The sequence below is a fragment of the Pristiophorus japonicus genome, chromosome 17 (genome assembly GCF_044704955.1).
Source record: "Pristiophorus japonicus isolate sPriJap1 chromosome 17, sPriJap1.hap1, whole genome shotgun sequence".
Lineage (NCBI taxonomy): Eukaryota > Metazoa > Chordata > Chondrichthyes > Pristiophoridae > Pristiophorus > Pristiophorus japonicus.
The window spans coordinates 80,013,887-80,041,289 of NC_091993.1; the positions used below are offsets into that span (position 1 = coordinate 80,013,887).

The window sequence follows — 27,403 nt, forward strand, 5'->3', positions numbered from 1 at the left end:
TATGCAGAGACTTTAGAATGAATTGCTCTGATCATACAAGAGCATTGAGTGCTGAGTTAAACATTTAAAAAAAAAGAAAAATCAAATTCTGTTTGCCTTTATTATTCTCCCTATTTTCTCTTAAAATTTCCAATTAATCTTACCTGCATTTTTCCCAGCATTTTAAAGAAAATTCAAGATCACTTGTGTACCTGGTTTCTTCTTTCTCCTTGCTATCACCATCTATTTGGAATGTTGAACCAACTCTTTATTAAAAAAAAGTTTATCGGCAGTTAAAAATTTGGTTAAAAGTTGTTGGTCAATTAGAATCCCAGACACTGAACACTGAAAATCAACATAGCTAATCATAGACAAGGCCAGCTCAAAAAGACAAATCTTGATGCATCAAAGCTTGAAAAATATGGAGTAGTGGTTCTAAGAAACTAATAATAACCAGACAAGTAAGCTTTTCAGAAGAGAGATACGGACAATAGCCTTTAGTATAATTAGTCGATGAAATCATCTTAGACATTTAATCTATAGAGTTATAGACATTAGCTTATAATGCAATCATAGTTTATATGGAGTGAGCTTTAATTTTATCTGATGGCCAGAAATGCCAGTTGATAACAATGATGCAGGTTCCAAACACATGCAATATATTAATCAGTAATTGAATCAAGTAAAGTTTCAATCACTAAGTCTAGAGCTCCATTGCTGAAATAGGCCAGTGCTTCAAAGAATCCCACTCAGTGAAATCTGTGTTTGATCTCAGAGAAAGTGGCTGGTGGAAGAAATCAGGACTTTGTGATCTGTTCTCAAAGCTAGTACTCTAAGAAATGGATTTAAATATAAAAAATATGGTATATAGCCGAAAGCTCACTGCCTTTATCTATGAAAAACAAAAATGTAACCAGAAAAGATGCATATATAACGTTTATGGAGGAGAGATTAAAATCCAACAATTGTTGGAGGGCTGATCGACCATGCCCTTCAAGATCCTCGGATAATCTCCTATGGACATCGATGATGAAAAATTGCAACAGCTAAATAAAATTTTAATTAATGATCAAGTTGAAGGACATGTTACGCTGTTGTAGGACCAGCTCTAAAATAATAGGTTTTTAGGTCAGTTTGTCCTGTAATTGAATATCCCTTTCTATTTCAAAGAAACGGTCAGCAAAAATATCAGTAAATCGCCTCAAGGCTTTTGCTGTACTTCAGATTGATAGATTTTGTGTGCAAGTACGTAATAAATGAGATCAAGTCTCCAAGGAAGACAGATCCGTCTTCTTGCAGTCTGGATAGAACCAGGCCAACAGCATTATATTGTCTCTCTTCTTGCAGTCTAGATAGAACCAGGCTCTGTGGCCAGCTCACTAAACATTATGACTCCAAAGATCTTTGTATGTGAGGTTAGTTCAATATGAAAATGTCTGATTGTTTTATGACTTATGGGGACATATACAACTTTTTCATCAACACTTTGAGCTGTCTTTTTCCATAATCATGAGACTGAAGTTTAGTGGATCAGTAATAAAACTACAACTAAGATCTAGTTTTCCCAGCCTTATAAGGCCTGCTTTCTGACTCTCTACAAAAATAGATTTAAAGTAGTTGGTAGAAGGATTAGAGGGGAGATGAGGAAACATTTTTTCACCCAGAGGGTGATGGGAGTCTGAAACTCACTGCCTGAAAGGGTGGTAGAGGCAGAAACCCTCATCACATCTAAAAGGTACTTGGATGTGCACTTAAAGAACTGTAACCTACAGGATTATAAACCTAGTGCTGGAAGGTGGGATTAGGCTGGGTAGCTCTTTTTTGACCGGCATGGACGCGATCGGCCGAATGGCCTCCTTCTGTGTCATAATTTTTCTATGATTCTATGAAATGAAACTACTTTCACAAATGAGGGTTACTTGGTAAGAAAAAGACAGATTTGATCCAAAAGAAACAATTTCTTTAAAGAAGCTGTTGAATTTTATCACATCTTAACTTGGGCAATGTGAGGAGTCACAATTTCAACAAATGTCACCTGCCCCTTACTGGTGGTAAGGTCAGAAACAGAGGCCGGAATCTTCACCTTGGAGTCAGGTCAGATACATGTGGGCCACGGAGGTCGCCATCCCGAAGATTTCAACAGCACGTTCTGCACTCCACGTTTAACTCAATTGCAGCAATTGAAAGAATCATGCGGGTTTCCCGATCCAATTAAATGAAGCAGGTCTGATGACAGCACTGATAACTTGTTTTCAGCATGGATATTTCAAGCAGCCCTGCACACATCTCATTTGAAGGTTGTTGTAGGAGTGTTCAAGGTGCTTTGAAGAGCTACAAATTGCTGATGATGATTGAGAATTCTGTGGGTCATGGAGACACAGATAGAAGGCAGCGCCAAGATTCCCAGATAACCCCCTGGAAGTGCTGGTCCAAAAAGAGACATGAAGAGGGCATGGCTGGAGATCACAGAGGAGGTCAGCAGCAGGGATGTGGTGAGGAAGACGTGGATCCAGTGCCGCAAACATTCAATGATCTCATGGGGTCAGGAAAGGCGAGTATCACATTTACCTACATCCTGATCTGCCGGTCACCCCAACCCCATCACACTGCCTTCCCAAGCCTACTCCTGCACATTACTCCTTACACCAACCTACCTCGCAGGTGCATCCACCCCGCTCTGTCTATGCACCTACTCACATTCCAATCTGACAGCAATGACACTCGCCCTCATCCTACTGCAATCATAGCATGTAACACCACAGAAGGAGGCCATTTTTAGCAATGTCACGCCACTCCCGCATAGTCACCCTCTACAGATGTAACCCAACCATTCCCACCCATCACTCAAAGTTCTCTTCTTTCCCTTCTTGCAGGAGTAGAAAGCCCACAACAGAGAGAGGCAGAGAACTGGAGATAGCCTTCTAATATTCACAAATGTGACTCCAGCAGAGGAGGCCCTAGAAATCTCTGGAGTTGCAAAGCTGCTGGAGACAGAGAGAGAGGGACCTTCCAGCAACCTGGTGACAGAATTAAATCTCATACAGCCACATGGCATACAATAGTCACTCATGGTGACTGATGTCAGCAGTCAGAGAAACGTCATCATATGCATAATGGTAATGTTACCCATTCTTATCGTAACACTGCTAATGTACTCTCCCACAGGTCCAACCAGTGCCCCCCCCCCCCACCCCCACCTGCCCCGCCGGAGGAGGAAGACAACTCCTCAGAGGAAGCTCCAGTTTATGAGGGTGCACCATCAGCTGATCCATGCGCACGCACCCAACACCAGTGCAGATACACACATCTTGTTGTGTCCTGTGGGAGATGGAGCAGTGTTGTCACCTGGTATCTCATGTCACAAGTGAGCAAGAGTAGATGGTGGAGACAGACAACAGTGGAGACTCCTCGCCGGAGGGCGCGGGATGCTCCAAGCTCTCCTGAGCTGCATGCAGAGGGTGATCTTGGAGGAGCAGCAACAATTGCATGAGGTTCTGGCAGCTGCAATGTATGCAACTGTACAGAGAATGGAGAAGTCCCTCTCCAACATGAGCACCACCATCTCGCAAGCGATGGCGACGGCGACAACGTACTGTTCTATGGAAAGGATGGCCATCTGCATGGAGCAGCAAATGAGCCAGTCCAAAGAGAACATGCTTGATGGGAACACATTGCAGACACTCGTTGACCTCAACTCAAGGAGGGATACCAATGTAGACTTCATCGCTCCACTGATGTGCAGCAAGATGCTGTCCAGCTCCTTGCTAGCAGGGAAGTGCAGGTGGCCCACGAGAGGAATGATGGTCAGAGCAGACGTGGAAGTGGGGGTTCTTCTCAAAGCGTTCCCGCTTCTCCCCGGTTATGTCTCCCTCAGTCAGAGCCCCATATGCTGCCTCGGATTCCAATGGCTGAGTCTGCCTCTGTACAATTGCAGGAGTCATCGTCTTTGGCGAGGCCCTCAGTCTCCAAAACCCAAAGGATCTCCGCCAAAAGTGCAGTCACAGCAGGGAAGCTGCTCCTGCCTCTACCTCTGCTGAAGCCACAGGGGTTACACCTCATAGAAGTATTCGTAAATGAAAAATGGCACAATCCTAGATGCACAAGGGTATGCACATTGGTGTATGAAAATGTTTTATTAAGCTTCAGTTATATTTATGACGCACATAAATTTATTTCTTTGCACAACTTTCCTGTGTTGTCCGTTTTGCTTGCTACCTTGGGGTGAATGGTAAGGCATTATTTCACCTCAAGCAATGGAGGTTTGATCGACAGGATTGGCTTGGTTATTGTAGGACTGCTTTGTGGCATCGTTGGGGAGTGGAAGTTCGTACAGTAGTTGGCAACCATATAGGTACACTGGTCTAAGTTTAGTAAATCTGGCCATTATAAAGCCATCCTAGGCCTCCCGGGCAACAATGTGCAGCGCTGCTGGTGCCATCTCCATCTCCGGTTCCTCCTCCCCATCGTGTACCGCCTTTTCCTCCTCCTCCTCCGTAGAGACTGTGCGCTCTACACCTTGCTCCTTCTGCAGCTTCAATCCTCGATGGTGCAATATGTTGTGCAGCGTGCAGCATACGATGATTTTGGAGAACCTGGCTGGTGCGTACTGAAGAACTCCTCCAGATCTGTCAAAGCATCTGAAGTGCATCTTATCATGCTGATTACTTGCTCTATCACACATCTGGTGAACATCTGGCTGTCATTATAGTGCTCTCGGCATCATTACTTGGCCTCCTCAAGGGTGTCGTCACTGGATAGCCCTCGTCTCCAAACAGCCAGCTGGTCAGTCTGTTTGGAGGTGCAAAGAGCTGAGGGAGGGTGGATTGGCGCAAGACACAAGAGTCTGGGAATCTGGCGCACACATATGCATAATCATCTTTTTATGGCTGCATACGAGCTGCACATTGAGGGAGTGGAAGTCCTTGTGGTGCACAAACATTCCTGGGTGATGACGGGGTGCCTTGATGGCCACATGTGTGCAGTCATGGTTTGTGGAAGGAACAGGTTTGATTGGCCAAATAGCTGGTTTTCATTCTGTGTTTTACATTCTATCAAACCTGGACTAGTGCTCTTGAAACAGACTGGAGGAAGTTGCTAATATCATTAAATCAGAGGAGACACCTCACATGCTTTAATATTTGGACAGCAGTGCCGATTTCAAAAATCAAATGCCAAGTAATGGAGATGTGTCAAGTGAAGACATTCATCAAGAACATAAGAAATAGGATCAGGAGTAGGCCATTTGGCCTCTCGGGCCTGCTCCGCCATTTAATAAGATCATGGCTGATTTGATCATGGACTCAGCTCTACTTCCCATCCCGCTCCCCATAACCCTTTATTCCCTTATCGCTCAAAAATCTGTCCATATCCGCCTTACATATATATATTCAATGACCCAGCATCCACAGTTCCCTGGGGCAGAGAATTCCAGATTTACAACCCTCAGAAAAGAAATTCCTCATCTCAATTTTAAATGGGCGGCTCCTTATTCGGAGACTATGCCCCCTAGTTTTAGTTTTCCCTATGAGTGGAAATATCCTCTCTGCATCCACCTTGTCGAGCCTCTCATTCTTCTGAACTCCAATGAATATAGGCCAAACCTATCTTCATAAGTCAACCCCCTCATCTCCGGAATCAACCTAGTGAACCTTCTCTGAACAGCTTCCAATGCAAGTATATCCTTCCTTAAATACGGAGACCAAAACTGTAAGCAGTACTCGAGGTGTGGCCTCATCAATACCCAGTATAGTTGTAGCAGGACTTCTCTGCTTTTATACTCCATCCCCCTTGAAATAAAGGACAACATTCCATTTGCCTTCCTGATTACTTGCTGTACCTGCATATGAACTTTTTGTGTTTCATGCACAAGGACCCCCAAGTCCCTCTGTACTGCAGCACTTTGCAATTTTTCTCCATTTAAAATATAATTTGCTTTTCTATTTTTTCTGTCAAAGTAGATAACCTCACATTTTCCCACATTATACTCCATCTGTCAAATTTTTGCCTACTCACATAGCCTGTTTCCCTTTGCAGATTTCTTGTGTCCTTCTCACAATTTGCTCTTCCACCCATCTTTGTATCATCAGCAAACTTGGCTACATTACACTCAGTCCCTTCATCGAAGATTTTGAGTCTCAACGACGAGAGCATGCAGAAATCAAGCGCAGGCAGCGGAAAGAGCGTGCAGCAAACCTGTCCCACCCACCCCTTCCCTCAACGACTATCTGTCCCACGTGTAGCAGAGTCTGTGGCTCTCGTATTGGACTGTCCAGCCACCAAAGAACTCACTTCAGGAGTGGAAGCAAGACTTCCTCAATTCCGAGAGACTGCCTACGATGATGATGATAATATAGATTGTAAATAGTTGAGGCCCCAGCACCGATCCCTGCGGCACCCCACTAGTTAATCAACCGGAAAATGACCCATTTATCCAGACTCTCTGTTTTCTGTTAGTTAGCCAATCCTCTATCTATGCTAATATATTACTCCCAACCCAGTGAACTTTTATCTTGTGCAGTAACCTTTTATGCGGAACCTTATCGAATGCCTTCTGGAAATCCAAATACACCACATCCATTGGTTCCCCCTTATCCACTCTGCTCCATTACATCCTCAAAGAACTCCAGCAAATTTGTCAAACATGGTTTCCCGTTCATAAAACCATGTTGACTCTGCTTGATTGAATCATGCTTTTCCAAATGTCCTGCTATGGCTTCCTTAATAATGGACTCCAGCATGTTCCCAACAACAGATGTTAGGTTAACTAGTCTATAGTTTCCTGCTTTTTGTCTGCCTTCTTTTTTTAAAATAGGGGCGTTACATTTGCGGTTTTTCAATCCGCTGGGAGCTCCTCAGAATCAAGGGAATTTTGGTAGATTACAACCACTATCTCTGCTTAACATATTACATTCCGGTGTTTTAGTCTTCCTTAAAAATGCCATTCTGGAGTTTGGTAAAAGCTGTGTTACAAGTAAGGCAACAAAGACATTTAGGATGACTCTTGATTGGTGGAAAAGAACCAAAATGAAAATATAGGAAGCATCTGAAGTTTAGCCGAGGCACCACGTGGATATTGTTAAATTGCAACACCTGCACTTCAAGGTGAAATAAATACCTCAAGACCAAAACTTCAGAAATTGATTAAAACAGAGTACCAGAGATACAAGTTATAATCAAATGAGACCCATAACAATAGCCAATCTGTGAGCAACATCTCATCTGTCAGGAAGGGATCCAGCACGTTGGTGGACACACTTATCGAGTCAGAGTTTGGATTTTGCACCATAAAGAGCCTACTGAAGTGGGTTAGCCTATGGGAGTGCTTTATTTTTGTAACAGTACAGAAACAGAAGACGAACCTAGTAAAATCCCTCAAAAAAACAAACAGATTAAATAAGTCAATACGGTTGATGCAAAAATGTAGAAGATACTCACTGCTGCGTACTTTGGTACCATTACACAAATACTAAGTTGGTGTTAAGTGGCCTATACACAAAAGAACTTTGGCACAATAATAGTTGAACTTTACATAGCTGAAATATCATTGGATTGGATTATCAAACATTAGGTATACAATGAAAGGGTTGGCAGATCAAAAAAAATCAAAATGGAGATGGTGGCATAAAAAGGAGAACATAGGGTGAAACATTGTTGGTTCATGAATAACAGTGGCCAGAGGATCTGTGTGATCCCCTACACAGACATTAAAAATGATAGAACACTGTGCCTGTGGTCGAGTCTGGTAACAAAACATTAATTGCAATTGGAGGCGCGAGGCTTACTAACAGATACAATGTAAGACACAAAAGTTAAAATTGATCAAGCTCAACAACTAGCAACTATAGCCAAGAAATAAAAAAAAGTTCTAAAAGTATTTGCTCCCAGTCACTTTAATCACTTAACATCGTTTGTATGATGGTTTCTCTAAAAATTAAAATTAGAGTGGAATCTCTATTATCCAGCATAATGTAGAGATCTCCTCTGCTCCTCCCCCTTCCCCTTCCCGCCCCCACCCTCCCACCACTGTCCAGCCTTCTCAGTAGATAATGGAAATTGTGTGATAAGCAAGAGTCTCCAAATGTTGGTCTTGCACATATAGTGGGGCAATATCCTAGGTGTGTGACTGAAGACAAGTGCAATACAAGTAACATTCAATTAATCTTTCTTGGCTTACATAAGAACATAAGAATTAGGAACAGGAGTAGGCCATCTAGCCCCTCGAGCCTGCTCCGCCGTGCAACAAGATCATGGTTGATCTGGCCGTGGACTCCGCTCCACTTACCCGCCCGCTCCCTGTAACCCTTAATTCCCTTATTGGTTAAAAATCTATCTATCTGTGATTTGAATACATTGTGAGGTTGCTTTATGTCAGACAGGAGGAACCTGGTGTTAGCAGCTGTGCAATGAGTCAATGACACGTTTTATCTCAACAGGTAATCGGAGCATGGATAATGAAGGCTCCGCTGCAGTACAATTAAAACACGATTAGGAGTCCTCATTTTTTTCTAAGGGAATTCCGCACCGCAAGACAAATTCAAATAAACATAATGTCGACAATCCAGTTCTTTCTCTTCCCCAGATTCTTGGCACAGGGTGGAGGAAGAAAAGAAAAGTGATTATTATCTGGATGTCAGGTACTGCCTTTACAAGAAAGATGGTCAATTCTGCTCTAGTCACACATTTAAATTCCAGAATTTGCATCATGATCAGCATTGGCTGAGATGTGGAAACCAGTTACCTGTTCACTATAGGAGGTAAATAATGTATGAGATAGGGAATAAAAATATCTAAAACAAGAGCCAAAAAAAAAAATCGAGTAACTTGGACAAAATGATGAGCCTTTTTATGTAAATATCTCTTATCTTACAATAAGCCAGGCATTTTTGTTCCATAAAAATCTTCTAACAATTTGTTCAATTAGATTAGAATACTTTACTGTTGGAGGAACTATTCTTCAATGAGATAAACCAAGCTCAAAATTAGTTCTCAACACTAATCATAAACAAAATGATGATGAAACATTAAAAACTGTTGTAACAAAGATTAGGTCAGCATCTCCCCGTTCTGGCAATATTTCAGAGAACTGATTTGAAGTTTTGCAGAGATTGAGTTTAGTTTACCCTGCTTCAGGGAGTGTCCCCAGAAATTAGCTTCCTTGGAAAACTGCCTGTGGCCCAGAAAATTCACAGGTTTTAGGTATGCTTTTATTAATAGGGCCATAAAGTACAAAAGTAGAAAAGTAATGATAAATTTGTGCAGAACATTGGTTATATCACAATTGGAGTACTGCGTCTAGTCCTGAGCACTAAATTAAGGCTAAAAATATTAAAGCCATAGATAGCATACATCACAGAATCACCAAGATGATGCCAAGGATGGGAAGCTATAGTTATGAGGAGTGACTTGAGATAATAGTGCTATTTCCACTGAGAGAAGATGTAACAGATGCAGGGGTTGGCAGTTTTGAGGGGTGGGGCTATCAATTTTGAAAAATTAAAACCACCACCAGAGAGTGAGGGGAGAATTTAAGAGAAATTACTTCACACTGTTGGGTGTGTGGAATGCTGTGTCACACAGAGTGGTTGAGGCAAAGGCCACTGCAGCTTTTTAGGGAAAACTCAATAAATATTTGAAGCAGAGGAAGATACAGAGCCAATGGGTCAAATGGCTTCCTTCTATGCTGTGAACATCTTTGGGTCTATAGTTTTAAAGCTCTTGTTATCACTGTACGTCAGATGTACAGTTATAAAAAGGTGGAAAGTCTTTAGTACTTCCCTTCCAAAATAATTAAAATATAAGCATATCTCAAGTATCAATATCAAACTTTTTCCGGCTGATCCAATTGTAAATTCTCCTTCTTTGATAGCTGCAGAGATAGATACACTTGGTTAAGAATACTTAAATTAACAGGGCTAAGTCAACTAAACACCAATAAAAATCACTTCTTGAAATGTCAGTAACATTTTTGTTCTGCATGGGGAGAATCTCACAACCACTTGTGTGACCATTGTTAGTGATGCACCGTACTAACAGATACAGTAATAAATACATGGTGATTCTATTAATAGTTAGCAGGGAATAGAAAAAGTTGCATCTTCGGCATTCACATGTGGCTCGTGATCATCCATTAGGGATAGAACACTTATCACAAAAAATGAAGTTCTGTGTTAAAAAAAGTTTCTGTACATACTGTACAATACAATTGCAAAGATGTGGTCCAGTCTAAACTTAACTGTATGAAGCCTTGACCAGATCATAAAATTATTTAATACATTCAATTACATTTTTATAATTAGCATTTAAACCTTTACAACACTGAACAGAAACACCTAAAATATTTAGTAAAGGTAGACAACCTTAAGCTATATGTAAAATTATTCACACAAGTTATAAATTGACATTTCTTTAATTTCAACCATTTCCAACTGTTTATGTTTGGATCAGTTCAGTGCAGCAGTTAGCCATGTACATACATACTTCCATTGTCAAACACATTTTCAAAAGTCTACCAATACATACATATTCAATTTGTTACACTTCTATTAACGGTGACCGAGAACTAATATCAAGCAGCTGAAAGAATGCAGAGATATTAAAACTCAGTGTCAACAGAAAGCATGTAACCAGGTGTTCAGATATAAATTCCATACCATTTTCAACATTTATTAGAGTTATTGTGCAGTTTCAATGACAAGTTTGGAGTTTATCTTCAGGTATGCACTGTATTGTACAATTTTGTTCGACTGTTGACCACTGTGGGAAAGGGAGACTGAATTTGCAACTTATTTGTTATTCATGTCCTACATTGTTTTAGAATAACATTTGGAGGTCTGTATTGCCCTTCGTATTTGGCAGCCTGAACTGCAACTGTAAAAGATTACAATGCAAATGGTACAATGGTCAATGTTGCGAACAATTTACTAATCTGAGGCTTTTGCCATTTTCTGCTGAAACATGTACAGGTTTCTCAGGAGTATCACACATGGAAATGTTAAATGCTGAGCCATGAAATCATTCATAACCTAGATTGTAAATAAGAGGACTGCATGAAAGATGAGCAGCATATGAAGAGAAGGAAAAACTACTGCATTTGACAAGTTGGTGCAAATATTATAGTTGTACTTGTTATGGCTTGCAAATCCATGTCAAAAATCTTTATTTTAAAACAGTCTCTTCAAATATGCAAAGGCACAGACCTCCATTTGTCACCACTTTCAACTGACAACTAGCATTTTATCACATTTTTTAAAAATACACATCTAGTCACCACCAATTCATTGATTTAGTATTTTGGACAGGCCAAATGGTTTTGTTCCTAAAAGGGTTACAGACCAGATTAGCGCAGAAGTCTTCAACATGTACTTGGCTACAGCATGCATCTTCATTAATAGCTGCCCGCACCCTCAGGTTGCAGATATTCACCATGTGGAAAGCAGTTTGATGCAGTGTTCCAGTGCCAATTAGGAAAATACCACTGGTGCTTCCTTCAACTTGATGTCCCTCAGTACAGTGGTTTTGGTGATAACTTTACAAAGTAGGAACTGAGACCCAATCACAAGCATTGGAAAGAATCAGAACAAAAAGAACCTCAGGAACAGTAATTATTTTGAATGCTGCAGAAACCATTTCACCCTTACATTCTGTTCAGAATATTATCTCTTCCCACTCAGTTCAGTGTCCTTGTTCTGCCCTTGGCCATTCTGTTCTTACTCCACCCTCTCCTCCTCCCATGTTCTATGTTCCAAGCTATGTCTTGTCCAGACGTACAAGACTTTAGCAATATTGTGCACAAACTTTACTTAGCTCCAGAATGAAATGCATTTTGCAAGTATGAGGAACAGTATACTGTGTTTTCAACTTTGGGAACTATGGTATTGAATGTCCAAGTTACATACATTTTAGGAGGCACACGATGGGTTTTCTAAATCCCAAAACAATGTACTGTGTAAAAACTATCAGCTGGCCAAACAATCAGATTTTGCTGTTTCCCCATAATTTTACAATTCTCACCTCATTAGATTCCCCCCACACACCACAGCATTGTTGGGAAGGTGGCCTGTTCCGAGGTCTCAGTAGCTTTGTAATCAGCCAGTAGGAATCATACAAAAGCAACGTGAGTGACTAGTTTCTTACATTTTTTCTGTGGGGGAGCCCTTACTTTCACTTTGTACCATTAATGGTCTAGATAAGATCAGGAGCACACAACGTGTGGAATTCCAGGCACAAACATGCCCTCCTAATCCTTTGAGACAGAAAATGTCTACACCAAAAATGCTGTACAAACAGTATGCTCACCTAACATATTCTTATGAACTGGCATCTGCAGCAGGTGCAAAAATCACACCATTCTGTCCAATTAATATCAATGGAATTTTTGGCAAAGTACCATTTGCAGGTGAATATCACTGCACAGCCAATCCAATGACACAAACTGGCTCCAAAATAGCACATTATGAGGGTGGCAGTTCTAAGACAATATTAAAAATAGTATTGCTAGTGTAGGGAAGGGAACACTTGCTATGAATAGATAGAACCACTGGCAAAAAAATGCCAACTTTAGGAAAAATATATTTGAGAACAGGAGAGACATTTTTCAGGTTAAACAATGTAGTTGACTAGATGGTATTGGACTAACAAACTCAAACTGGATGCAGGAGACATCAGTTGTTTCAGTACAAATAAATGAGTAGTTGACGTGTGATTTTGGATGTTTTGGTGGACATGAAATCATTCCATTTAACAGATCATCCACACATAGCAAAACCCATTAGTGCACATTAATATATTTGAAATCAACTGGAGCCTGGAATAAAACATCCCCAACAAATTGAAAGCTTGCCATTAGCCGGCATCAACTATAATTGATAATGTGACTTCTAAAATTTGACACAAGCTTGATTAGAGACTTTTCAGTGTTAATTTAATAAACTTCTTGTACAGTATGGAAAAGTCTCCAATTGATTGTGCTGTCATAGACTGCTCCCATTCTATAGTGAGTTACACTCATCTTGCACACAATCCTACTCCACTCATGCGCTCTCCATGTGGTACTCGCAGGTTACAGAACAAACTCACACTCGCACAGGTAAAATTCCAACAATTAAGATGCTTTGAACAAACGAATACAAAATAATTTTTTTTTTATCTTTTGCTTAAACTACAGTCGCTCAGTAGGCAAAATAATTTGAACATGGCTTTGTGTTTAACTACATAATTATTCTGACAATGTCATCTAAAAAATCCATTGTGTTTTTTAAACAATTACAGCACTCTTTAATTTAGCATTCACACATGCATACATTGTTTTGAAACAAACAGCCATCATTTTTCAGTGTTGGGTCAAAGGAGGGAATGGGACCATAGCAAAATTGCAGAGTGACACCAAGACCCCAGAGGCTGCTGGACAATGGCAATACCCGTTTTAAGACTGACCAAAAGGATAAGGGCCATGGAAACCCTGAAAAGAAGAAAAAAAAAAAGAGTGAAAATGTTTTTCTTAGCAACAGGAACAGAACTGCATGGGAGTAGTGTGTTAGTATTTATTTCCACTTAGTTTAAAGTAGGGCTGTAACGAAGCCTCAAGTATCGACGTGATCTTAGATCAGTTTGAAAGCAAAATATTAATCTGCCAAGCTCTTGTTCTGACTTTCATTTCTGCCCTCGCTCGTCTATCCTCCCTCTCTCCCCCCCTCCACCTCTCCGCTTCCATCCAAAGCCTTTTTCATAATTGAACAGAAGACAGAAGAAAAAGCCAACTGAAAAAATGGTGACGGGATCATCTAGTTGAAACAATGTTGAACTCTCTATTAGGAGACTTCAGTTCAAGTCCCAGGTTAAAGTGGCCTGAAGCTTTTTCTAGGGCCAATTTTGGCAGGCTTGCTCACATGACTTTGGGGGATTATGGAGAATTCTTCCATTGATTGCTGAATTGGGGATTCCATTGAACAGCAACTGGGTAGAAGAGATTTAAAACAAGGACTTCATTGTTCTAAACAGTCGTAAAAATCCTAATCATTAATTCAGGAAGCTGATGCTCAAAAATGATTTCAAAAGGCTTCGTTACCGCTCTAGCCTGAAATAATTACCGCATATCCATGCAACCTTCTGTACTACTAACCCATGGAGTCAGACAAATAAAATTCTGAATTACATAACAAAAGTCGATCACATTATTTCCATCATCACAACAGGAAGTTAGAACAGCCTCCTAGGCTCAAAAGTAAGAAATATAAAGGGGGTTGTAGACAAGTAGCATAGTGATACAAGCTTGTTGGAGCTCCAAAGCACTACAGACCAGAATCATGTTGCCACAAGGTGAAGTCCTATTCTCAACTGTGCCATCATGAAGAATAGAGACATGGTACTTCCTCAGAGAGGCAAAAAAAAAAAATAAGAGGGCCAGTTGACTTGTGCCACTTCGGCATGTCATCTAGTAAACAGTTATACAGCATGATTGGCGAAGGCCAGGGATGAGGTCTCCAACCCATCCTCCATGCAGTGTAGGAAGACCTTAAGAGGGGGGAAAATAGGAAAAACAAAGTTACCATTAACTTTCAGGTGTATATTCTATACCCAAAACTCAATCCTCTACTCTGGACCAGAAAAAAAAACTGGTGATACTATACCAGTCATATGATGGAGGATTCTTCTGGTCCAAAGTCACTTTCCTGTACATAGCTCAAAGTACACTTTACAACCTTTATTGCTCAATGGCTAAATAATAATAAAACACACCTGCTAGCAACTTGAAGATGCTTTATCTAGTAAAAAGGTGCTTCATGTTTACTATAAAGAAAATATGGCTGGCAGAGATACAAGGCAGCAACTGAATTTATGAGTTACTCTGAAAACTGCTGAAGCTTCACTCACAGGTTTATGATATTAGAAACCCTCCATTTGATTTCTGCCTTGTATCTCGCTGCCAGTCATCCATCACCCCATAGAACTGAGGCCATTCCAACTTCCTATTTGGATGTGGTGGCATTTGTGTAATCAACATTTCTCTGTGGCATTCTGTAAAGTCAAGCACACACAAAATTACGATTCAAAGATAAAAAAAATAAATTAAAAATTCAAATTTAAAAAAAAAAGTCACCTTAAAATAATTTCACAGAAATGAGTGCTGGACTAGGAATTTCACAATCCCAGATTTAAAAGATGTTATTTTATACAATTGACCCTCACAGATGCCTACACAATTTAGTTGTATTAATAGCTCCTACAGCCCAAGCCATCAACCTCATACTGTACTTACCCATCCATATTAATCTTTTTCCAAACTCAAGTGCAAAATTTCCATCCAAATATGATTGGCACCTTTTTGGAGATCGCTAAAGAATCAGATGACTGAGGAGAACATTATCCATGACTTGACTATTTTCATCAGTGGGCATTGGTATGTTGTACTGAGTTTTAAGTCATGGGGTGGGGAAAGTCAGCAACTGACTGAAAAGTGAATTGTGTTGAACATCCTTCAAAGTAAAACATTTGGCACAGGATAAGTAGTGACAGAAAAATGTGTCAAAATTTAAAACAAAAAAATCAAACTAGAATATTGGGACTTCCATCATACCCAAGATTATGTGTCTTTGGAAGACTCCATCGCCTCAAAAAACTCAAAATGATGTTGCCTCCCATCACCACAGAATATATGCTTCATGTCACATATTCTGACAAGAGAAGGAAAAGCAGCAACACTGAGCTGCAAAGCCCTAGAGTGTGTGACAAGCACCACAATTAGGTTAACTTTCCTTCTGACTTGTTTGTGTGCTTTCACAATTTACAATGATGTAGAAAGGTATAGAGAAAGGTATTCAGTAAATAGTGCTCTCAAAATATGTTGTATCATACACCCTACACTTTGCTCAGATCCCCTTCTCAAAGCAATTCAACAAAATAAGGGGTCATGCTTCAACCAATGCATTCAGACTCTTGGGAAAGCAGACAGCTGAATATGTTACACATAGAAAATAGGTATCAAACAATTCCAGCTTTATTCCTGAAGATGGTACATTTCCCGGAATCCACTGAACGAAAGAAATGCTTGCAACTGTTCAATCAATCTAACAATTCTTAACCAACATCATCCTTGAGCAAAGATAACTCCATCAATTACAACTGATCACAGAGCTTCGCACCTTGCAAATTGCACCACATATTAAGGTCAACTTTCCATGGAGCCACAATTTTGGTGTTTAGATCGGAAGATCAAAAACTAATGTATCTGATTCCTCACATAAACAGCAAACAACTATTCACTTAGCAGAGATTATAAACATGACTGCAGATTTAATAAATTTGTCGTTTGTTTTTAAAAAGAAAAGGTCCCCCATATAGTTCAGTTGATAAGAGGCAGTGCGTAACTCAGCCATACACACTAGATAGCAAAATACAGTTTTGATTACCAGTCTGTTAAAGTTAGCCAATCTTAGCCTGGGTGGCAGTAGGGCACAACAATTGGCCTCAGCTGGGATGGGGAACTCAAAAGGTTCCCAATTCTATCAGTACCCAATGGCTCCTACTGAAAATGGCTCCTACTGGAAATTGCATGTGTGGGGACAGGATTTGGTTGAGCTGTGATGTCACTATAGTTCACGAGGAATGGCCCCTTGGGTGAAGTGCAAGAGCACTACGAGCATCCATGAAATTGTGGCTCAACAGCAGTCAATCCCTTTAGAAGAGGAGGGAATCATTTTGCAAAAATCTCGGGCAAAAAAAATGAAAGCATCAATAAAGCTTACAAAAATTCCACTGGGAAAGGTGTGTATGTAAGAACAGGCCAGACTAATGGCTGAAAACATGCCTATTTCAGACAGGAGACTTTTCCCCTTGCTCCCCTTTCAGGGTGGCAGAAGGGGGAGGAGAGGGGCAAGAACAGAAGAGAATTCAAAACACAAAAAGGAGTGGGTTTGCAGAATTTACTTTAAAAAAAGTTACTGGAGGTCAAGATTGCAATTAGTCTTATTCTAGTCATGTTTACTGATCGTTAATGCCAGATAATATAGTACAGTTTTATGAGACGGTCCAAATTATATTGTTAAAAGCCAGGCCTAGGATGTCTTGTACTTTTCAAAAACTTGACAAGTATGGTAGAAGTAACATTTCCTTGATATCAGAGAAACATTTTTAAAAGATTGAAGAAAAATTATTATAAAAATAGGGGAGGAGTAAGTATTTTCCCTGCATCCCAGTATAATTTAGTTGCATCTTTGGGCATTTTATTAAGTCATGAAACCATCACTCCTAGCTCATGTGGGTCTGGTTTAAGCATAAAAGATTTTTAAATTTTGTCGAATTCTGACCGCCATCTGCCATTCTAAAAATTTACATTAATGGAATAGGTTCTTATCCTTGAAAAAAAATCATTAAATTCTGAGTGGTGTGCCAATTGAACGGCAAGTGTTTTTTTTCCTCAAGGCTTTTACAGTTGTCTGCAGAATTGCTGTAAATATTCATCTCTCTACATAGCTGAAGTTCACGTCAAATAACATCCTAATATTTTCAACAAAATAGTCAAATGGCCTCTGTCCAAGTGCCCTATTTATACTGTCCCTCCATTTTCAAGGGTTCCGGCTTCCATTCATGCTGTTGCACACATTTTAATGACATGTCTTTGCCACTATGGCAAGCTGCCAACAAAATGTGTCAGTTTATATACAAAATTAACAGATTTAGAGCTTTATTCAAGTTGGATAGAAATATGAAAAATCACAAATAGCACCAGGCTTATTCTGCATTAAGACAAAGAAAATGCATTCATATACCATCTTTCACATCCTCAGTATGTTACATCCCAAAGTATGTTACAACCAATGGATTATTTTTGAAGTGCAGTCACTATTATGCAAGCAAACATAGCAGCTAATTTGCATATAGCAATGTCCCACAAACACCAAGTGAATGAATGACCAGATAACCCATTTTGGGGTTACTGGTTGAGAGAAATGTTGGTCAGGACACTGGAAGAACTCTCCTCCTCCTCTTCTAATAGTGTCTTGGGATTTTTAATCCACCTGGACAGACTGATGGGGCCTTGGGTTAAACTTTTATCTAAAAGATGGCACCTGCGACAGTGCAGAACTCCCTTGGTACTGCAGTAGCAACAGGTGTTTCTGAAAGTGATAGGTCATGGGCATCTGCAAGACTCCTTGGACCTTGATCAGTGTATCAACAGGTATGTCTGGGAGTAAACAACAGCCCCACAAGGTTTTATATACCTCATTTCCTCAGATGACTTGACAGCAGTTGAGAATTTCATTTCCTCCTGATTTCCAATCAGAAGGGTGCAAGTGAGAATTTGTGTTCGTCCTGTCAGAAAATCACCAGATTTAAAAAAATTAATTGACTGACCATTCTCAGAGTGAGCAATGCTTTCTGTTTTAAAGCCCCATCCAATCTTACCAGCACTGTATTAGAGCAAGGAGAAATCAATAGCTTTAATCCACATTCTGGGAATTCTAATTTATTGAGTGACAGGCACATTGACAATGGTGCATTCTTGGACTTGTAGTTGGAAAAAAAGGTGTAGCATGTATACAGTGACACAGCTGCATTCTGGAAGTAGAACTCCAGCCCCAGCTTTCTGAGAGACATACCAAACACAAAAGACAATATTATAGGAAAGTTTAATAGGATTGTTTTTGTGTGTGTATTGTTTGTGTTTATTATGTTAGAAATCTCAATTTTAAGTACAATTTCCTCTGGTTACTGACAAAATTAGATAAACCAAAAGAAACTCAAAAAGGTTATAGGTTGAAGCTCCATACTCAGATCTGAGCACCTAATCTCGGCTGATGCTTTAGTATAGTACCATGGGACTGTTGCAATGTCAGAAGTGCCTAATGAGAGGCCAAACAGAGTCCCTATCTGTTCAGGTACACACAAATTATCTTATGGTACTCTTTGAATAAAGCAGAGGTTTCCTGGTATCCTTGCAAACTCAAACAATGCTACCAAAATAGATTATCTGGTCACTTCTCTTATTTTCTGTTGATGGGACCTTGCTGCAAGCAGAATGGCTGCTGCAATTGCCTACATAACAGTAACTACATTTCAGAAGCAATCCATTGGGACATCCTGAAGACACTAAAGGTGCAAGTTTCTTCTTTAATGGCAAACTGGTAAAATCGCTCAGTATGATGCACAGAAAACTGAAGAGCTATTATAGAACAGGAATAAACTCATTAGGAACTTCAAAGCTTTAGATATATCTTATGAAGAAGATGAGAAGCTTTGTGGGTACTTATATTTGTTGAAGCACAGAAGCTGTTGGGAAACAGAATTAGTGTCAAGGAAACAGGAATTTGGACATTATATTTTGAACCCAATCGAAGTGCAATGGTTCACTCAATGTATGTGTAGTTTACTACAGCGCCATATAATTCAGAAGGTTCCAGCTTCAATTCCTGCTCTGTACTTAGGTCAGCTCATCCCAGTAGTCAGTAAGGAGCAGGACTCAGCATCCTTGCACTTTTTCTGGGGGGGAGGGGAGAAAAAAAGTAAATAAATAAATCAATGTTACCATTCTTTATTGATATCCAGTGGCCCCTGCTGGTAAGTGTGTTCATATCAATATAGCACAGATTTGGGTTAACTATGGTGCACCTCCCTCCATCATTGACATCATCAGGCTATACAACCTTCCTAGTCGAGATTTACACATAAAAACTGCCGCTTAGATGTGCCACTACAACATTCAGGACAGATGGGGCATTTCTCTTAAAACACTGAACTAGATTGAAGCACCTTCCCATTGTATCTCAATGTAGGAAACAAACTTGATACAATTACATCAACGTCTCAGCACAAGAGGCTGGTCAAAAAAATGTTAAAAATCACTGCTCAAATCCTTCCATTCATTGAAAGCTATAATTGACCAGTGTGCAAAAAAACTCTTAAGGACACAGGAATGAATAAATTATGTGGATAAAAATTCATAACGCATTCTTAAAAATAATTGCTGATCACAATAATTGGTGTCTGCTGTGGCTCAGTGGGTAGCACACTCGCCTCGGAGTCGGAAGGTTCAAGTCCCACTCCAGGAACTTCAGCACATAAATCTAGGCCGACATTTCAGTGCAGTGCTGAGGGAGTGCTGCACTGTCAGAGGTGCCGTCTTTCGGATGACACCCCGTCTGCCCTCTCAGGTGGACGTAAAAGATCTCATGGCACTATTTCAAAGAAGAGCGGGGGAGTTATCACCGGTGTCCTGGCCAATATTTATCCTCAATCAACATAACAAAAACAGATTTTCTGGTCATTATCACAATGCTGTTTGTGGGAGTTTACTGTGTGCAAATTTGGCTGCCACATTTCCCACATTACAACAGTAACTACACTCCAAAAGTACTTAATTGGCTGTAAAGTGTTTTGAAACATCCGGTGATCGTGAGAGTTGCTATATAAATGCAAGTCTTTTTTTCTTTTTACATGAACAATAGAATGAGGAGTAGGCCACAAGGCCATTTGAGCCTGCTCCGCCATTCAATATTATGGCTGATCTTCGACCACAACTCCACATTCCCTCCTGATCCCCACATCCCTTGATTCCCGTAGAGTCCAAAAATCTATCCATCTCAGCCTTGAATATACTCAGTATCTACAGCCCTTTGGGATAGAGAATTTCAAAGATTCACAACCCTCAGTGAAGAAATTCATCCTCATCTCAGTCTTAAATGGCTGATCCTTTATCCTGAGACTATGGCCCCTAGCTCCAGACTCCCCAGCCAGGAGAAACAACCTCTCAGCATCCAACTTGTCAACTCCCCTCAGAATCTTATGTTTCAATTAGATCACCTCTCATTCTTCTAAACAGAGTATATGCCCAATATATTCAATCTCTCCTTAAAGGACAACCCTCTCATCCCAGGGATCAATCTAGGAGAACCTTCGTTGCACCACCTCCAAGGCATGTATGTCCTTTGTCAGATAAGGAGACCAAAACTGTGCACAGTACTCCAGGTGTGGTCTCACCAAAGCCCTGTATAATTGTTGTAAGATTTCCTTACACTTGTACTCCAACCCCTTTGCAATAAAGGCCAACATGCCATTTGCTTTCCTAATTGCTTGCTGTGCCTGCATGCTAACTTTATATTTTCTGTACGAGGACACGTAAATCCCTCTCAACACCAACATTTAATGGTTTCTCACCATTTAAAAAATATTCTGTTTTCTATTCTTCGTACCAAAGTGAATAACCTCACATTATACTCCATCTGCCACCTTATTGCCCACTTACTTAACCTGTCTATATCCCTTTGCTGGCTCTTAAGCTGAGATTTCTCCAACCAAGGCGGGTTCGGTGCGGCCGAGGGCAGTAGCGTGGTCCCAGCCCACTGCGCTGAAGTGATTTTACAATGATTGGACTTGTTAAGCCCACCCAGCAAGGTTCCCAGCCAAATAAAAGGAAGCAGTTATTTGATGACATGTCATCAGCCAGTTTCCTTAAAGAGACCATGTCCACATTGATTTTGACAGTTATGCTGTCAGTGTTCTAAAGTATTAAGCTGCTGCAAACACTGACAATCACTGCAGAAGTGCACGGCTGCACCCAGGTTCTCCCTCCATATGCCTAGTTGCACATTCCAGAGGACACTAGCAGGGATGTCGTCAGGAGGACCTAGCTGCAGTGGCGCAAACTTTTCACGGATCTCAATAGATCATAAAATGTTACTGCAATGCCACACTCAACCTCATCCTGCTCTGCCTCGCATCACGTCCCCATCACTCTGCCTTTTCTACCCTACTTCTGCACATCCTTACTCACACCAACTTACCTTGCACCTCCTCCCATCCCTCCCTCTCTATCTATCTACATTATCACATCCCCATCTCACTAGCCATCCCTCACACTCACCCTCACCCTAGTGTAAGCATACTTACTAACACCACACAAGGGTAGGCACTTGGGGTTCATATAAAGTTTCTGTTAATGTGTTATCAAACATTGAAATCTTTATTTTCAAGACTTTGCATTTTTGGACAGATTGTTGTGCACCTTTGGAAGTGGCTTAATGAGTTGCAGTGAAGGGGGAGATATAAGGTATCCCCCCACAATGGTGATAAGTGTGAAAGGAATTGCTTGGTAATTGTAGGGATGCTTTATGGTGTTGGTGTGGGGTGGTGCCAACTTGGTGCATCATGTGGCAGCCAGGGTGTACAGCATCAAGTGAAGTAAATCTAGCCATGGTGAGGTCATCCTTGGTGTCCCAGGCAGCAATGTGGTCGGGCGTTGATGTCCTCTGCACCATCATTTGATTAAGGAGAAGGTTGGTGTTGTTGGTGTGCCTGGTGATGCTGGTGTTGTAGCTGTTCGTGGTGGGATTGAGGACCAAGGTGAGATTTTTTCAAGGGTGCCGATGCTGATGGAATAGATGGCAGGTAAGGTTGAGATGACAAAAGCGATCTGTCAATGGTGAGAGAGGTTGTTCTAATGAGATGACACTGGATAGTGTGTTTGCTCCAAAAGACTTACAAGTTGCATAAAGCTCAATCTGACTTCAAAATGCAGTAAGCAACAGCTTCTAACCTTGGAAAGTGAACACCAATGAAATGGGAATTTTTATCGAATTTGCAGCTGTCAAGTAAAGAAATCATCCCATGCTGACACAACACCCAATCTCCTTACCTGATGTGATCCCTGAGCATCAGGGAAGTCGTTGGCAAACTCTTAAATCAAAAGGTGAGCTTAAAATAGTTTTTAAATGCAGTTAGAAGCTGTTAATAATGTAACTTGCTTTCCCCCGCTGCTTGGTGTCGGGTCTGTTCAGCGCTGACAGACCAGACACCTGGGAGACTAGCATAGAGGGGTGTTGACAACAGGGTCCCAACCCGCTGTCAATCATTTTAAATTTGACAGCTGACTCGCCTCCACCTCACTTTGTATCGTCAGCAAACTTGGATACATTGCACTCAGTCAGTCCCTTCATCTAAGTCATTAACATAGATTGTAAATAGCTGAGGCCCAAGCACCAATCCTTGCGGCAACCCATTAATTACAGCCTGCCAACCGGAAATTGGCCCGTTTATCCCTACTCTCTGTTATCTGTCCGTTAGCCAATCCTCTATCCATATTAATCCATTACCCCCAACCCCACGAGTCTTATCTTGCGTAGCAACCTTTTATGTGGCACCTTATCGAATGCTTTTTGGAAATCCAAATATACTATATCCACTGGTTTCCCTTTATCTAACCTGCTAGTTACACCCTCAAAAAACTCAAATAAATTTGTTAAACATGATTTTCCCCTTCATAAATCCAAGTCAGTTCTGCCTAATCATATTTTTTATGTGCCCCATTACCACTTCCTTAATAATGGATTCCAGTATTTTCTAGACAACTAATGTCAGGCTAACTGTCCTGTAGTTCTCGTTTTCTCTCTCCCTACTTTCTTGAATAGTGAGATTACATTTTCTACCTTCCAATCCGCTGGGACTGTTCTAGAATCTAGGGAATTTTGGAAGATCACAACCAATGCATCCACTATCTCTGCTGCACCGTTCGTTTCTACAGTACTTTTTCTCTACTGATATTAATTACTTTAAGTTCCTCACTCTTAGAATCAGAGAAAAATTACAACATAAGGAGGCCATTCAGCCCATCGTGTTCATGCCGGTCTTATTAGCCCCACGGTTCCTTACTATTTTGGTGCGCTTTTCGTGGCTTTTACTGTGAAAACAGATACAAAATATTTGTTTAAAGTCTCTGCCAGTTCCTTATTCCCCATTATCATTTTACCTGTCCTAGCCTCCAACACTTACTTTTGCTACTCTTTTCCTTTTTATATACTTGTAGAAGCTCTTACAATTTGTTTAAAAAAAATATTTCTTGCTAGTTCACTCTCATTCTATTTTGTCCCTTTTAAATCAATTTTTTGGTCATCCTTTGCTGGTTTCTAAAGCTCTCCCAATCCTCAAGCTTACTACTATTCTTCGCAACATTTTAAGACTATAAATCTAATACTATCCTTAACTTCTTTAGTTAGTCACTTCTTTACTTCCCCTTTCCAAGTTTATAGGTCATAAAAGCCTATGTAACAGATGTTGCAGTCCATGAAATTTCTAAACTTTATTTGATCAAGGCTTACAAAATCAAACATTTTTCACAACATGGCAAGGAAATGAAAGACGGTCAACAACCCTCAGTGACTTGTTCATCGAAAACTTTAGTTCATTATCCTAAAAGATTATGGGCCAGATTTTGCTGTCAAAATAGTCAGTCATATGCAGTCCTTTGGGGTCGAGGATGACTTGCTTCCACACTAAAAATGAGTACTCAGGTGACTGATGAAACTCATTTTAAATGGTGGAAGATGCTTGTGCATGAATTCTTTTAACGTGGGGTGGCCGTTGCACACCAGCCACCACAAAATAACAGTGGCAATAATGATGCTCGCAGTTATTTATGCGCAAATGATACAGCAACTTCAGGCGAGGAGTATATGCATGGTTAAATGCCAACATTTAAAAGTTGTTGTCAGAGTTCCGCCACTCTGCCATTAGTTTTGCAAAAACAGCGTTGCAGTCGATACGAACTAAACTTGTCACAGAAAGTTAAGCCTGGTCATTTCAAGCGCAAGTACTCTCAATGACGTGATAATTATTAAGTACTGCCAACCAACCTTTTTGGCACAGAAAGTCTCATTCGTTCAAATATTAATTGTTGTTGGAGGTTTCTAAAATCTCAAATTTAAAATTGAAAACATTTTTTAAAACTTTTCCTTTGTCTGTTTTTTCTCTCTTTCTTAATTTAATCCTTCTCTCTCTATTTCTCTTTCTGTATCTGATTTGATATTAAATTCACCCACACTTCCTTCTCAGTCTTACCGTTTATTTCTCAATCCTTCAATCCGATTGGTTAAGGAGATACACAGTTGGTTTCTCTGTTCATTCAGATCCCAGGTTTCCCTCACTGTTATCAACTCGCACTTTCAGCAATGTAGTAGGCAAATTGTTTCCAGCTGAACAGTGCAGGGGCGTCTAACTAACAGCAGACACCGTTAAATGCCTAGCTGCGGCAAAATCTGGCCAATCAATTCCCAAAGGATCAGCGCTGGAAACTTGAACATAGAATAAACACTTCCAGATCAAGTGTAGCACACATCAGATACAGGAAAAAGTGTTGACCGAGTTTCACTAATAATGTGCCTTAACTTGAAACTTAGAAGAGCAATTCTACTGTACTAGTGTGAACACCACCAATGTCAAGTACTCTATTCCCCATTGCTGTCAACTTCAGGGTTTTGGATACGAGGAACCAATAAATATTGGGATTTTTTTGTGTAATGGATAAGTACCCACTAGGTACTGAATTAAAACTCTCCCAACACATTTAGTCTGGCACTAATAATGTTTCACATCAAGGAGTAAAGAATTTTAAAATAAAAAATTGTGTTCAACATTATTAATACTTGGTACTTTATTTACTCTTAATTGGGACAACTTGCCTTTAACGGAAGAAAGTGTCCCAAGAATTATATTCAGACAAAAAATGACATGAAGCCAAAGAAAGAGATAGTCACAGATGACTAAAAGCTTGGTCAAAGCAGGTATTATGAAACGTCTTGAAAGAGATAGAAGTAAATTGGCGGAGAGATTTATGGAGGGAATTTCATAGCTTAGGCCCGAGACAGCTCATGGCAAGAGACTGGGGAGAGACTGCGGGGGGCGGGGGAGTGAGAGAGAGAGACTGGGGGGGAAGTGAGTGAGAGAGAGAGACTGGGGGGGAAGTGAGTGAGAGAGAGAGACTGGGGGGGAAGTGAGTGAGAGAGAGAGACTGGGGGGGAAGTGAGTGAGAGAGAGAGACTGGGGGGGAGTGAGTGAGAGAGAGAGACTGGGGGGGAGTGAGTGAGAGAGAGAGACTGGGGGGGAGTGAGTGAGAGAGAGAGACTGGGGGGGAGTGAGTGAGAGAGAGAGACTGGGGGGAGTGAGTGAGAGAGAGAGACTGGGGGGGAGTGAGTGAGAGAGAGAGACTGGGGGGGAGTGAGTGAGAGAGAGAGACTGGGGGGGAGTGAGTGAGAGAGAGAGACTGGGGGGGAGTGAGTGAGAGAGAGAGACTGGGGGGGAGTGAGTGAGAGAGAGAGACTGGGGGGGAGTGAGTGAGAGAGAGAGACTGGGGGGGAGTGAGTGAGAGAGAGAGACTGGGGGGAGTGAGTGAGAGAGAGAGACTGGGGGGGAGTGAGTGAGAGAGAGAGACTGGGGGGGAGTGAGTGAGAGAGAGAGACTGGGGGGGAGTGAGTGAGAGAGAGAGACTGGGGGGGAGTGAGTGAGAGAGAGAGACTGGGGGGGAGTGAGTGAGAGAGAGAGACTGGGGGGGAGTGAGTGAGAGAGAGAGACTGGGGGGGAGTGAGTGAGAGAGAGAGACTGGGGGGAGTGAGTGAGAGAGAGAGACTGGGGGGGAGTGAGTGAGAGAGAGAGACTGGGGGGAGTGAGTGAGAGAGAGAGACTGGGGGGGAGTGAGTGAGAGAGAGAGACTGGGGGGGAGTGAGTGAGAGAGAGAGACTGGGGGGGAGTGAGTGAGAGAGAGAGACTGGGGGGGAGTGAGTGAGAGAGAGAGACTGGGGGGGAGTGAGTGAGAGAGAGAGACTGGGGGGGAGTGAGTGAGAGAGAGAGACTGGGGGGGAGTGAGTGAGAGAGAGAGACTGGGGGGGAGTGAGTGAGAGAGAGAGACTGGGGGGGAGTGAGTGAGAGAGAGAGACTGGGGGGGAGTGAGTGAGAGAGAGAGACTGGGGGGGAGTGAGTGAGAGAGAGAGACTGGGGGGAGTGAGTGAGAGAGAGAGACTGGGGGGGAGTGAGTGAGAGAGAGAGACTGGGGGGGAGTGAGTGAGAGAGAGAGACTGGGGGGGAGTGAGTGAGAGAGAGAGACTGGGGGGGAGTGAGTGAGAGAGAGAGACTGGGGGGGAGTGAGTGAGAGAGAGAGACTGGGGGGAGTGAGTGAGAGAGAGAGACTGGGGGGGAGTGAGTGAGAGAGAGAGACTGGGGGGGAGTGAGTGAGAGAGAGAGACTGGGGGGGAGTGAGTGAGAGAGAGAGACTGGGGGGAGTGAGTGAGAGAGAGAGACTGGGGGGGAGTGAGTGAGAGAGAGAGACTGGGGGGGAGTGAGTGAGAGAGAGAGACTGGGGGGGAGTGAGTGAGAGAGAGAGACTGGGGGGGAGTGAGTGAGAGAGAGAGACTGGGGGGGAGTGAGTGAGAGAGAGAGACTGGGGGGAGTGAGTGAGAGAGAGAGACTGGGGGGAGTGAGTGAGAGAGAGAGACTGGGGGGGAGTGAGTGAGAGAGAGAGACTGGGGGGGAGTGAGTGAGAGAGAGAGACTGGGGGGAGTGAGTGAGAGAGAGAGACTGGGGGGGAGTGAGAGAGAGAGAGAGACTGGGGGGGAGTGAGTGAGAGAGAGAGACTGGGGGGAGTGAGTGAGAGAGAGAGACTGGGGGGGAG

At 41.7% G+C, this 27,403-nt stretch overlaps 1 protein-coding gene across 4 annotated transcripts in view; it reads right to left on the reverse strand.

Annotated features, from left to right (window-relative positions):
• Window positions 1–27,403, reverse strand: part of ilrun (inflammation and lipid regulator with UBA-like and NBR1-like domains) — a 111,891-nt gene that overhangs the window by 17,504 nt on the left and 66,984 nt on the right. The window contains exons 5-6 of one of the 4 annotated variants that reach the window (XR_011587474.1): window positions 14,848–14,991; window positions 10,366–13,435 (exon numbers count right to left, since the gene is read on the reverse strand). The exons of 1 other annotated variant lie outside the window; for it this stretch is intronic. Coding sequence is in view for 1 of the 3 variants with exons in the window: in XM_070858881.1 (XP_070714982.1) it covers window positions 13,400–13,435 (36 nt within the window). In the remaining 2 variants the exon portion in view is untranslated. 2 more of the 4 variants (XR_011587475.1, XM_070858881.1) reach the window with 2 other exon arrangements.